This window comes from Giraffa tippelskirchi, chromosome 1 (genome assembly GCF_054371585.1).
Source record: "Giraffa tippelskirchi isolate mGirTip1 chromosome 1, T2T-mGirTip1v1.2.pri, whole genome shotgun sequence".
Lineage (NCBI taxonomy): Eukaryota > Metazoa > Chordata > Mammalia > Artiodactyla > Giraffidae > Giraffa > Giraffa tippelskirchi.
The window spans coordinates 50,811,608-50,826,587 of record NC_137275.1 but is presented as its reverse complement, the minus strand read 5'-3'; the positions used below and the strand labels follow the sequence as shown (position 1 = coordinate 50,826,587).

Below are 14,980 nucleotides of genomic sequence, written 5' to 3'. Positions count from 1 at the left end.
AATGTAGTTAGAAAATAAAAATTGATATGTTCTTTCCATCCAAACAGAAGTTCTGAAAATAGTACTTTGGGAGTAAGTCATGATTTATTGTTTCTCTAGGGACATGTGTTGCTGGAGAAAAGACCATTACTTTGCCAATGACTGGCAATATTTCTACAAGACCAAAAAATAAAATAGTGAATATGATAGCTATAAAATAGCAACAAATGGAGACATTTTGCACATCCAAGGGATTAAAAAATCATTCTCTAAATGCTAGGAATATGACTAAAATTATTTTTAACCATGCAGTAATAATCACACAGAATGGTATATGGGGCAATATTTGGAGACAAGTTGAGTAAAAACATAATTATATTTTTATGTTATATTTCTCTGCAAATAAGGAAGTAATTAGATATTCTGATTAAAAAACTAATGCCAACAAGAAATATCCAGGCCTAGGTCTAGCTGCTAGAGTACTGTTTCTACTAGGAATTGAACAAGGGATAGTTTTCTCTGAATACATCATTAATGTTAATTTCCAAAGTAGTTCTACCTTGCTTAATACAATATTAAATCTGGAATTTTTAACTTTATATTTTAAATAAATAAATGCCCAGTGGTGTTGAACTGGAAATATTTCTGTATTGGTAATGTGGTGTTTCATGGGAATGGGCTGTTTGTTCATGTTTTGAGGGGTTGCATAAATCAAGGCTTAGCTTAGGAAGGAAAGGTCTTGTTAGTCGTGCCTTCTTTTGAGAAGAACCTTATAGATGGGAGTTATGCTTTGGCCACTTTGCCTTTTTTTAGTTCTTTGAACAAACTTCTGGTTTTCTGCCTCAGGGCCTTTTCAACTACCATTTCAGCTGAGGAAGTATCTTCAACTACTGTTACCCACTTCAAGTCTTTCATGATCAATCTTTTAATTCTGGTAGGCTCTAGTTTAATGCCTCATATTAGGAGAGGCTTACTGTGATTCTTCTAAAGTAAGCTCCTTTTTTTATATTTTCTAATTGTATCCACCTTTCCCCCTTGACAATGCTTGTTACAATTTTTATTATTACCTCTATTTGTTTATTGAGTGTTATCTGTTTACCTCTAAAGGCAAGGATAATGCTTATATATATCCAGCAATTCTTTGATATTTAGTAGGTGCTCAATAAATATTGTTGAATGAATAAATGATTGTAAGAGTACATCTGAAGGAAAAGAAGGAAATTCTTGCTCAAGGCTGGAGGCCAAACTGGCAAAGCAATGATAATGTTGTTGTTGTTGTTTAGTCACTAAGTTGTGTCCAACTCCTTGTGATTTCATGGACTGTAGCTTGCCAGGCTCCTCTGTCCATGGGGTTTTCCAAGCAAGAATACTGGAGAGGGCTGCCATTTCGTTCTTCAAGGGGTCCTCCCAACCCAGGGATCAGACCTGCATCTCCTGCTTGGCAGGTGGATTCTTTGCCACTGAGACACCAGGGAAGCCCTGATTATAATGCAGGGAATAACAAACTGATAGTGGGAAAAGGTGGCAAGTGGAGTAGTTAGTAAGTGCTATATTCATATTGAGCAGCTGGGAACAAATTCTAAACAGAATGAGAATGGAAACTGTTGAGAATAGCATTGGTGTATTTTATTGGTGATGACTAGAAATTAGGTTATTTTTAAAAAGAAGGATTCTGTACATCTTAAAATATGCTATGTTGAGCTATAGCTAATTTTTCTAAGTATTATGTAACCAATGGAAGGTATGGGTCTTAAGCTTATATATCTTTATATTTACTATTGTCTCCTGCTACCCTTGGGGGGCGCTCAGTAGATGCTTGTGGGATACTTATTGCCTGAATGAAAAAAAGAATTGCAAAGATTATCCATTGAAAAGAACAAGTTGATTTTTATTTTAGCTTAAGACAGGTGTGTGAATTATAATTACCTAGGGCATATTGTACATTAGGACACACATATTCTTATACCAGCAGATACTTCCATTTACTTGTAGTCCAATGCAGTGGTCATAGCTGTGAATTTCCCTGTGACTCAGACAAGCTCATATATGGCATGATTGCTGATGTCATCCAGCTAGCAGATGGGGAAGAAAGAGAAATAAAATGACATACAGTGTCCTGTCAACTGCCTTGGTCCACAAATACCTGTCACTTTTGCACACATCCCCTCGGCAAAAGCTAGGCATTTGTTCTCTCTCCCTTAAATGCAAGAGGCTGGACAATGTAGTTGTATGTATCAGAGCATCTCAGCTTCATATACACTGTAATAAATTTCACAAAATTATTAACATCTCTAGCGACAGTAGTTGTGACTTTTATTTTTAATGCTGTACTGTTAATTACTCTCTGAATTTTCTGAAATAAGCACAAAATAAGTTTATAATCAGGTAAAAGCTTATAAACATTAAAAAAAAAAGGGTCCGTGAGAGCTAGCTGAGCATCCTCCCTCTGGAGGTTCAGATGGGTTGGGGCACTCACTATGGTGTAAGTTTCAATATGTCTTTGTATCTTAGGAACTTCTTCAGGTGCTTGCCAAAGTGACAGAAAATCCACCGGGCATAGTGTAAGGAGGACCCTTTTCTATGCATGGGTGATTTGGATATGACATTTATCAGTGCTGATCACCTGGACTGCCTTGGCTGATCTGGCTGACTTGGAGGATTTTCCATTCTTCCCTTGCAGTTCCATATTTCCTTTCCAAAACCTTTCCTTGTATCAAAGAGAGGAGCGTTTTCTGCTCCCAGAAGTGGGAAAGCAATAAAAGAAAAATTATTTCTTTTTATAGTCTGTTGAAAAGCTATTCTTTAGCAAAACTACTTGTGCATGAAGATGAAGGTGTAGATTGAAAATTCATTGTATAAATGTGGGTGAAGTCTAATTGATGATTTAATAAGAATTGATATTGAAGCATGCAGTATGTTCACTGCCCTTTTTTAAGAGTGTGAAAGACAGAAGGAATAGGCACTGTGAGAAGCCTCTGACACCTCCCATCCTACACATTTGATTCTGTATTTTATCTCTGGTTTCCACTCTGAATTTCAGAGGTATTTCTGCTGCTAAGATCCTTTCCAACACTCACCACTGGCTTCAAAGTTCAAGCCTTTCATTTCTTTGCCTCGTACTTACTTTCTGCTTCATTGCTTGCTACTTTCTTTCACTTGTCTTGCTGAAGAGTCCATCATGACTGTTTAATATTTAAAGGTTAGGATCACTTTGCAGGTTTTAGTTTAAAGGTAACCATAGCGCACACACATGCACACACACACACATTCATTATTAATAGCAGAGATGCACTGTAAGTTCTTGGGAATCTTCTTTCCTTGCGATGTTAGTTTCATGCAAGTGCTGCTGTCACTAGAATTAGGCTCTGATATTGCTATGTGGCAGGTAGACTAATGCAGTAACAAGGGATCCAGAACTATGTGAACTGTTTATTATGTGGGTGGATGGGACCATGCTGAAGCGGGAGATGAAGCCAGAAAGTGACAGGCCACGGAAAGTCCGATTTCGGATAGCATCGTCTCACAGTGGGCGAGTTCTGAGGGAGGTGTATGAAGATGGACGGCCAGCAGGCTCTCTGGATTCTGAATGTGCCAGTATCTGTGGCATAGATGGACTCAGTGAGTCTGATGGACAGCAGAATGGCCACATAGGATCAGAAGGTGATGAACAGGAGAATGACCAGGATAACTTGCTGGTGTTAGCAAGGGCAGCCAGCGAGAAGGGGTTTGGGACAAGAAGAGTCAACATTTTAAGCAAGAATGGCACAGTCAGAGGTGTTAAATATAAAGTCAGTGCTGGACAAGCTCTATTTAACAATTTGACCAAAGTTTTACAGGTAAGTCATTGTACTTTGTCTCTCCTTCCTGGTCTTTGTTTCTAATTCACTGTCTCAACACCTCTGTTCTCCAGTTTAAAGCAAGCCTCTCTTATTCATGACTCTTACACACTTTATGAGTCACTTCTGTATCTAGGATATTGTCTCAACAGCCATCGATTAAAAATATGGTCAAATGCTTAGCAAACTAGATTGATTTCTCAAAGCCAAATTCCTAACATTTAAGTAGTCTTCTAGTACATAATGACTAAAACAGAATATATGTTTCTTAGCAAGGAAGGGAAGAAGACAGATTATAGTGTTCAAAGCATTTGAGCAAAGCTTAGGAATTGATTTCTGGTTAATCATCCTTAATACACCAGTTTACCATTTGTCATCACTTGTATAGACATGTAAACTAGAAAAGATTGAGTACTACATTGAATGGAATTGGATTTGGTTGGAATGTTATGAAGATAAAAGGCTAATTTGACTTCCTCCCTTTCCTGGTGAGATTGCAGATTTCATCTAAGGTACTTTACTCCATTAATTTGTCTTAAGAGCTCTAGAGCAGTACTTGAGAAAGTTATTCTTCTATAAATGTACAGTTTAGATCCAGATTTTTTTTTTTTTTTTAGATCCAGATTTTATAGTAAGAAGTTAGTCTTAAAATATGATAGATTATGCACCATAATGTAGGAATGCATTATTCATCCTGGGGCCGTTGGCAGTGATCTTATGTTAATAAAAGTTTTTGAAATTGCCTGGGAGCATTGGTGAAATGATTTTCTGTTAAAAACAGGAATTTTTATTTCATGAATGGAATTCATAATCACTACCATTAAAGTAGCAAGCCAATATTTTTTCACTGTAATACCATTTTATATTATTTTCAATATTTAAATAAAATGATCTCTCATGATGAATATTCCAGTACCTCTACATTAAATAAGGACATGGGAGTGGTGGGAAATTTAACCAAAGACTTTTATTTTTCGTTTAAAAGAAGTATTGGGAAATGTCACATTATGAGGATTTAGAAAAGAAACTAAAGGGTAAAAGCTTTTCAGATCAAAGGTTTTTTCATTTATAGAACTTACTTGTGACAGATTTTACAGATTAGGGGTGGGGGTTGAGAACCAAACATCAGAAATTGGTATGTTTTACTAGGTTGAAAATAATCCTATGTGGTGTTCTAGTCAATAGGCTAAGTTCATCTTAATGCCCTGTGTGTTTCACCCAGTGCAGAAATTGCTATTGCTAAAGTGTAGAACAAGACACTATAACAATTACGTTTATGACTGTTTGCATTCTTGTGATTAATTTAGCTTGCCATGACTTCACTTGCTTTATAATTTGGAAGGTTATTTACAAAACTGCTGTACTAATTTTGGTCCTTGGATTAGAATTTGTTGTTCAAATATGCCAAGAAACCTATCATTTATGAGTAAATACCTTAAACCTTCAAAGCCTACAAGAGGAAAGCTTTTCCTCTCTGTGGCTTTATGCTGATGATGCTATAAACTCAAATACAAAATGGAGGAAATTCCAAGGTCAAAATTTTAGTCCTAGATTAGGTTACAATATTTATTTAGATTTTTATGCATAATTCCATCACCCTTTTTTGTTTTTTTATATTTTAATTTTTTAAATTATTATGGTAACAAATTTACAGGAGACTTAGAAAATACAAAACAAGGTTATATATAGTTCCACTATATATTACCATTATTTTTTAAGTAGATAAATTAAGATTTTTACTTGGAGTTTCAATATCAAACTCTCAAAAATTAATAGAATGAATACACAGAGAAGTAGAAGGATATAGTAGACCTGAAAAGCACTATGAACCAATTCAACATAATGAAGATTTATACAGTTTTCACACAACAGTAGGATACAAATTCTATTAAAGTTCCCATGGACTGTAAACTTGGAGACACTGGAACATATCCAGGGACATAAAACAAGGTGCAAAAATTTCATGGTCTAGAGGTATTGAAATCATACAGAGTCTGTTCACTTATCATTGTGGAATTATGTTAGAAATCAATATAAAAAACATTTGAAGATAACCCACATATTTTCAAGTGCAATGTGACCTTTACCAAGAGAGATCTTCGACTTAGTCATGAAAAGCCTCAAAAAAGTTAGACTGAAAAAAGTATAGAGGGTAATTGCAGAGAAGAAAGCATCTAAATGAAAAATTAGCATCAAAATGAGAAATTAATATTAAAGATACTTTATAAATAAAATCCCATGTACTTGGAAATTAAATGACCACTTTCAAATGATGGGTGTATCCAAGAAGCCATAAGAAGGAAAATTAGAAAATATTAGTAATAGAGTAAAAAATAAAAATAGAATTTACCAGAATTTGTTGCATGCAGCTGAAGCTGCTCAACACAGTTAAATACAATGTGGAGTCTTTAGTAAGGTATGAAAACAAATAATGGACACTAGCATAAAATTTTGTTCATCTTTTTTTACATAAAAATCCAACAAAATTGTCATTTTCTAATAATGTAACCTCATTCCATTCACTCCATGCTTTAAGAAGACAATAATGGTTACTAGCAAAGGTCTCTCAAAGTTTGATATTTAATCAGTTTTTTTTTCCCAAGCTGGTCATTCTTTTGTTTTTAAAATAATTGTAAAGAAATCAGCATGTTATATCCACAAATTGTGGCCATTATCACTAGTTTCATCATCATTATTATCACCACCACCATCATTGTGAGGATATTCGCCCATCTCTCCAGGACAAAATGTTAAAGGAGCTCCTACCTTATATCAGAGCTGCTAGCTGCACTTTTTAGAGGGGCTCCATTCACATCACTGTCTGTGTGAACAGCACAGACATCCACACAGTATTATGCTGAGAGCTGACTTGGATACTGCTGCTTGCTAAGAGATGTGTATGTCAATAAGGGATGACAAATGTCTTAGGCATATGTCTTAGGAAGACTGAGTCGGTCGTGTCCGTAGGCATCCCACATGCAGTATCAGAGAAGCCCCAGAAGGTAAAAGCAGAAGTTACCACTCAATTACACTCATAGGTCTGCACTCATAGGTCTGCACTCATAGGTCTGTATGGGGCCAGAAGTGCTTCTTCCCTGGATCTCTGTATATTTTCCAAATCCCTTGGGAAGTAAGCAGCAAACTTGCCTAGATGGAATTGTAATGTAGCAATTTCTCTCAGGGAGGAAAACCTGAGGAGTCAGGAGTCCTATCTTGGATATTTGGTTAAGTTTCCAATGCACAGTGAATCTTGAAGAAAGGAACTGGTCTGGAAGAAACTATCAGGTTATTCTTCCTGCTCTTCCTTTAAGACATTAAGTTATAAAATCTTAAAGCACTCAACCTGAAACTTGAGAGGAAACCCTAATTATAAATAACATCTTTGAAAAACCATGCAAATCACTTTGCTTTCTATTAGTTTTCCATTATGTTATTATCTCATGAAACACTGGTAAGTGACTTGCAAAATTTTCAACTGCAGAGAATAGTCTTGAAATAATTTTTGCTCCAAACATTTATACTTCTGAGCAGCACTTATTAATTAATAGGAAGTTATCTATAAAAAGGATATTAGAACAAATTTTTATTTCATTTGTCAATTAATTGCCCTATAGAATTCTGGGTTATTGAAGGTGTGCAGTATTAATCAAGGTTTTTAAGGGTGGTGATGGACCCAGAAAGAAAAGGTCACCTGGATTATCCAGTGGCCCTTGTAGACTGTGGTTTGTTGGTGAATCACTCAAGGACCTGGTGCTGGTCTAAATTATGACTTTTCAGATGCCTGCCTTTTTCATCTCTCCCAGAGATCACAGGATGTAATGCTTAAGAGAGGCCAATTTGGAAATCTGAAAGCCTAGAATATAGTCATGGCTTGGAAATAGGCATGTATCAGAAGCTGTTTAGGTTGTTCTTACATATGGTAACCTGAAGAAGGGAATGGCAACCCACTTCAGTATTCTTGTCTGGCGAATTCCACGCACAGAGGAGCCTGGTGGGCTATAGTCCATGGGATCGCAAAGAGTCAGACACGACTGAGCTACTTTCACTTCACTTTGCATATAGTAAAGTTCAAGAATTATTGACCAAGATGTGAAAGGAAATTTTAATGAAAAATATTTCATAGCGTTCTTTATGACTTCAATATTTGATGAGGAAATAAGATATGTACTGATCTATGATTTTTTACTCTGATCAGGTTAGACCATCAGGAGGGTCTTTACTGAGTTAGAGATAAATAAAGGTATACTGACAGACAGGTTTCCTATTGGTATCCTAATTTATCTGTCTCTGGTTGGTTTAGAAACAGGTCCAGAAATCTTACCAGTATAGGTGTTCTTTTTTAGTTCTCTTTAAGAAATTCTGCTGTAAGGATATTTCTATCTAGATAATACTTTTCCTCATTATTTGAGAATTTCAGAAAATTTACTTTTTGTTTAAAAAATTATTCATTGTTATCTCATGCAAGACAAATTACACAACTGTATTGCTCAAGCTCTCCACCCAGTTCACATGATTAAGTATGAGATACACTTTTCTCTCAGCAGCAACATCATTTCCAAAGGTTCTTACAATGGTCAATGATGCAGATAATTAAGATCATTAATGTTTTCTAATTTATTCTTATAAAATTACATTTCAGACGGTAATCTTTTCTTGATCTTATCAAAAACTTTGTAAGCATACTCTGTTAGAATTGCCTAAATAATTTCCATAATTTAAGTTCCTTCTCTTTCTACAAATTTGACATTTCTGTATTAGAGGAAAATAGATGCAAAAAAGTAAACTAATTACAACACACACTATAATTTGGTGGCTCTTTGCAAAGAACTCTAATTAGACATATAACCTCCATCTGTGTATGTATATGCATATCTCTAGCTTGTGAGCTTGTATTTATGAGCATTCTAACATTTCACGACAAGTAAAATAAAAATAATAATGCACTTGCAGAACAATTATATTATGCAAAGGGTTTTACAAACATTATTTTGCTTAATTGTACTCAAAATTTTGTAAAATAAGGAGGATATTATTATTATAATGATGTCTGTTTTTAAATAGCTGGATATCAGAGAAATCAGTTATTTGACCCAAAGCTAGGATACTGCCTTTCACTGTTTTGGCTTTGTTCATTTTTAAAAGTATAACACTCTATACAAAAATTCCTCACTTTGCCTTTTGAAATGTAATAACAAATATGAAGATATACTGGAATAAATATATCATGTTATGATATCATATGGTCTTTTGAAATTTCAACAATTGGTTAGAAGATTTGTAAATTTATCATCCATTGAACTTTCAATCTTCACCTAGGGGAGGTTTTTCTACAGCTGCTGCTGCTGCTGCTAAGTCGCTTCAGTCGTGTCCGACTCTGTGTGACCCCATAGACGGCAGCCCACCAGGCTCCCCGGCCCCTGGGATTCTCCAGGCACGAACACTGGAGTGGGTTGCCTTTTCCTTCTCCAATGCATGAAAGTGAAAAGGGAAAGTGAAGTTGCTCAGTCGTGACTCTTAGCGACCCCATGGACTGAAGCCCACCAGGCTCCTCCGTCCATGGGATTTTCCAGGCAAAGAGTACTGGAGTGGGGTGACAGCTAAATAGCTTCTATTCAGTTTTAAATTGTAATTCTATAACATCATTTGATTGAATTGTCATGAGATTGGAGAAGTTGAGACAGCAGGGGAATGGCTTGGTTCACTCAAGGAAACAGCTGCTCAGCTTTGCTCACTGACCTTAGCATACAGCTATTTATCTGTATTGGCAGAAGTTTCTGGACATACTTCTTATCTATCTCTAGTTCACTGAATCTAGCTTTGATAATAAAATAATACTCCAGGAAAAAGGAAGCAATACTCTTGATGACTCTTAAGTCCCAATGGTTTATTTGGACCACTCTGGAAAAACAATGATAATGGTACAGGTTGATTAAGTACTTCCTGAATGCCAGGCACTGTTCTCATTGTTTATCTGCATTGGCATATTTGTTCTTCATAGCAACTCTATAAGGTAATATCATTATTAATCAATTAATTACACTTTGAGCTTCATTTCTGTATATGAAATATTAAGTTGTGGGATTTAAAATCATATTTATCTGGGGAAATTCTTATGCAATAGTTTATCAAAACAAGCATCTACTAATGGGAATATTGCCTTCTTAGCTATCAGTAGGCAAGAAATTCTAGGATTTTTGATACAATTTCAAGTGGTGCAGGAAGCTACATTAAGAGATTAGGTGACATCATCAAAGAAGCAGGAAAAAAAGCACCAAAATATAAGTTGGTACTGTTGTCGTTTAGTCACTAAGTCATGTCTGATTCTTTTGTGACCCCATGGACTCTAGCCTGCTGGGTTCCTTTGTCCATGGGATTTCTAAGGCAAGAATACTGGAATGGGTTGCCATTTCCTTTTCCATGAAATCTTCACAACCTAAGGATCGAATCAGTGTCTCCAGTGGATTCTTTACCGCTGAGTTACCAGCTACTGATACATTATTGTGTACAGTTAAAGAATTGTTGTAAACTGTAGAGTACTGTGACCACTTTCCACTTGCCATCCCTTTTGTACTCTTTATAACAGTATTTATACTGTGATACTAATTAGGACCTTGATAAATATTCTTTCTTTGAGTTAATGAATTTAGTGACATACTCTTAGTGGTTATTTCCTTCTCTTTGTGTTTGGAGATTTCTTATATTGGAGAGGAATAGAGTTTGCATGGTGAAGTATTAGTAGCTTGCTCCCATCAATTCTCTAATTGATGTGAGTTACCTTTAATTGATATGAGTTATCTTTAATATTCATTCAATCCTTTATTTAATAGACATTTACTGCATATCTATTATGGAGCGGGGACTATGCTAGATAAGCTGAGGAATAACACCTAATTTCTGCTTCCATGGAAGACTGAACAGTGTATTATGAATGGTTGTGTAAAGTGATTCCTGGAAGAATTCAGATGCAACACTGACATTGTTTCCCATCTACAGAGATTTCTCCCCCTCTGTTTGCTCGTTGGCCTATCATAGCCATGCCCCCATTCTTCATTTGCCAATGCTTATATTTTTCTCAGTTTTAGTCTTTTTTCTTGTTAGACTGTCATTATATTGCATTCTTTTCTTCAGTTACTCTTGCTTTCTTTCTAATTTCATTCTGATCTAGATATAAAAACTGAAGGGTAATCTATATAATTAAAGATGCTTATTTTGACCTTGTAAGTCCCCAGTAGTCAGGAATAGTTAGTCTGCCCTTTAGCACTCACTTATCCAAGTCCTATGAAGCTTATTAAAATTTTATCTCTTTAGTACAATAAATATCTAAATTGGAATATTTCATTTTCCTATTTATCAGAATCCTTGTATCATCATGAATTTAAATTTGTAGGAGCTTGGTTTTAATTGTTTGAAGATCCCATGAAGCTATTTCAATTACGACTTTTAGAAAAACACACTGAGCAAACCTGCAGATTCCACAAGATGACTTGAAATGGTTTGATGAGCTCTTACTGGCAGCCCATGGTTACTACATAATTAGAGAATTAACACCTGTTGTTTCCAAACTTTATAAAAGCAGTATAACAGTAGGATTAGACAAAAATCCTCTGAGTGGCATATTCATGTTTGCAGAGTTTCTGATATTTTCTCCTAAAACCAGTGTTTTGGATTTTGTATAAAAGCAATATGAACATTTAATAGTCTATAAATTGACATACTATACAATTATATGAATCCCTCAATCGTTATTGCTTGGAATGAATTTTCAAAGTGATACACAGAATAAAATATACACATTTTTTTGTTTAAGGACATTTTATTTACACCCATTCAACTAAGAATTTGGATCCCTTTGCTTAGTTTTATTTTTCTAATAATTCATTATCGCACCTAACTGCTGACAATTTATTTATGTCTTAGAACCTCTCATTAGAAGGAAAGAAGTAGATGTATTAGGTTGACCTAAAATTTTGTTGAATTTTTTTCCCATAAGATGCTATGGAAAAACCCAAATGAACTTTTTGGCCAACCCAATATTTACATTTTGCTCATGTAATCTCCCCCACAGTTAACGGACCAAATTAGAGAATTCCTTATTTTATTGATCTTTAAACAACAAAATTAGGCCATGAAAGAATTAAGTTCCTCCATTATGAATCTCATATGTAAGAAATGCTATGGAATTAAAGATCTTTATTATATGAAAACTCTGAAAGCTTGGCTAGTCCACAGTTGCAAAGAATAGTGAAAACCAAAGTATTGATTTGCAAGAGATAGTCTGTGTTAGAAGATGAGGCGCTGGGGAATTATGCTCTAACAGGTCAGCAGAAAGAGAACAAGGAGAAGTTAGAGTCCCACACCAGTGGAGACTAAATGAAGGTCATCTTAGGAAGGGAAGAGAGGTGATGGGCTTTGACCTTAGAAGAAGTTGGTGGGTCTAGAGATTGGGGTTCTGGGCTTCATGGATTATAACTGGGTCAGCATGGAGAAGCTGTGGACAACCCTACTTACGGGGGCTCTAGAAACAACTAATGCTGGCAGAGCAGTTCTCCTTGACTGCTCACTGTCTTTGCTGCAGAGCCAGGTTCACATGTTATCTCATGGCTGTTTCATGAGCACCTCCCTTTGACAGCTACCAGCATATGGCTTGCAGAACATCTAATGGAAGTGATGCCCTCTCCTGTCCTGAGATTCTGCTGAACTCCTTCCAAACTGTCCCAAGTAAACACTCCTCTTTTCAATGACACAGGACTCATGATTTCCCCCTGAAATTAAAACAAGGTCTTTGGCATCCAGATTAATTATGCTGGGTATGTAAAAATAAAGGCTGCATAATCCATATTCAGGACTTTCCTGGACAGTGATAATGACTCACTTAGTGCATTAGTTTCTTACTGCTGTTGAAACAACATGCCACAGACTTAGTGGCTTTAAATAACACAAATTTATTACTTTACAATTCTAGAGCTCAGAAGTCTGAAATGTCTCAAGGGGATAAAATGAAGGTTTTAACTGGACTATGATCTTTCTGTTCCTGCCTTTTACAGCTTCTGGAGGCTGCGCATTCCTTGGCCACGGTCTTGCGTCACTGTGACCTCAGCTTCCACTGTTACATCTCTTCTTCTAGTTCTTCTACCTCCTTTTTTCTTTTATAAAGACATTTATGATTACACTGAGCCTTCCTGTATAATCCAGGCTAATCCTTCTACTCTAAGACCCTTAACACAATCACTTCTGCAAAATCTCTTTTGCTATTTAAGGTAACGTATTCATAGGTTGTGGGGACTAGGGCATGGCCCCTTTGGAGTGGCTGTTAGTCTATATACCACAACTGGTAGGTATAGTAAGCTTATTTTATCTATGAGAAAACTAAGGTTTTGTGGTAGATTAAATTATTGGCTGTTTTTTCTCCCTTTTCTCTGTGGTAGACTGACACAGTTTTGCCATGGCCACCTGAAGACAAGAGTGCACTTCTACAGCCTTTGACTGTAGTCTTGGACACGTGCCTCTTATTGGACAATGCAATGGTAATAGATGTAGTACATGCAGAGGCTTGAAGTGTGTTTGCACGTTTGGGTTTGCCATCTTGTATGCCTTCATTTTATGTCTGGGCTCTTAAAAACAGCTCTATCAATGATTCCCAAGAGTAAGAAAAGAACCAAGTGTTTCTAAGAAACAGAGCCCCAGTTTCCTTTCTGAGAGAAAGAAGAAACAAATGTCCTAATTCTCTGGTAGTGTCTTAAATAATTTTTGTGCTCTCTTTCCCTCCATTAATGGGTAAGAGTATTATTCTCTGGAGGGAGTTGGCCTGGTTTCTGATGCAGAGTCTGAAACTCCGAGGTGAGTATCCTCGGGAAATTTACTTAACTTTTGTAAACCCCAGTTTCCTCATCAGTTAAGTGGGGATAATGATAGTAACTATTTCCCATGAAATAAATGAACTACTGAGTGTATAGCATTTTACACAATGCCTGGCATATTGTACATGGTGAATAAAACTGTTATATCTATTATTCATCCCTCAAACAGACTGAATCAATCATTGTTAACTAAGTACTCTGCTAGGCAGTGAGGGGACAGTGATGAATAAAGCATGATTTCTATCCTCAGCAGAACTAAATTCCTTCTCATGAGGAAGATAAACTCATAGTTCCTGGTAAACATGATGAGTATTGTGGAGTTTACAAACAGACAGAGGCAGGGATTCTGACCCGACTCTGTAAGTCTTTGGAGATGCTCTTCTCCTCATATAACATCTTTTAAAACTAGGGCTGCGTGGGACGTCCTGAAAAGACTTCATGGTACAGCAAGCTTTACTGGCTGCACTCACTTGTCTTCGGAAAAAAACTCAGCTGCTGGCCCTGGACTTGGCTTAACCTCTGCTACACAAACCTGTTTTCCTGAGGCCAGTTCCTCTGCTCCAGATCCTATCTTGGCTCTGGCCCCTACATGGACCTTTGTCTTCCATTCTCTAGTTTTAACCTCCTGTGGCTGCTAGGCCACATGTTTGCCAGTTTAGCTCTGTACCTGTGAGCTCAGCCAGCCTCCCACGTGCCTTGTGTCTGAACATTCCTCCACAACACCTGTCATCCTGAAAGCCTAGCTTGCTCCTTCTGGGTAAAGATAACTCCCATCTCTTCTTTAGTAATAGCCTGGATTGACTTTTTATATCTTTCAACCCTAATCCAAAGGATTATTTGTATTTATATGGGATGTACTTTGCTATAAACTGCAGAGTACACTACTAGACAGGGCTTAAAATACAGATATTCATTTTTATCAATTCAGGAGATGTTCAGAAAAAGCTGTTGCTGAGGTTTTTTGGTGGCTTGATAAGGTGGTAAACAACCCAGTTCCTGTTTTCTGCTCTATCATCCTTGGCTTATTTGTGAAATTCCTCGGGGATCCAAGATGGCTGCCAGACCAGAGTCAAAAACAGAAAGGGAGCGGTGGCAAAAGAGACCTCCTTTGTAGGTTTGCCTCCTCTATCAGAAAAGAAAAGAGAATTCTAGAAATTTCTCAGAAGCATTCTCTTACAGTTAATGTCCAGAATAGAGTTTTTTGGCTACTGCTTGCTATAATAGAAGCCTGCGAGTATGAGTTATGGCTTTGCCTCTGTGGCAGAGGACAGCATGGAGCCTGGGGTTCGAAACAGCTGTTGGGTAAGC

At 36.6% G+C, this 14,980-nt stretch overlaps 1 protein-coding gene across 3 annotated transcripts in view; it reads left to right on the top strand.

Moving 5' to 3' along the window:
- Positions 1-14,980, top strand: part of GRXCR1 (glutaredoxin and cysteine rich domain containing 1) — a 326,824-nt gene that overhangs the window by 196,950 nt on the left and 114,894 nt on the right. The window contains exon 1 of one of the 3 annotated variants that reach the window (XM_081523522.1): positions 3,414-3,815. The exons of the other annotated variants lie outside the window; for them this stretch is intronic. Coding sequence (XP_081379648.1) covers positions 3,414-3,815 — 402 coding nt within the window. Of the gene's footprint in view, positions 1-3,413; positions 3,816-14,980 lie in introns of those variants that run through there. 3 annotated transcript variants of the gene reach the window in all.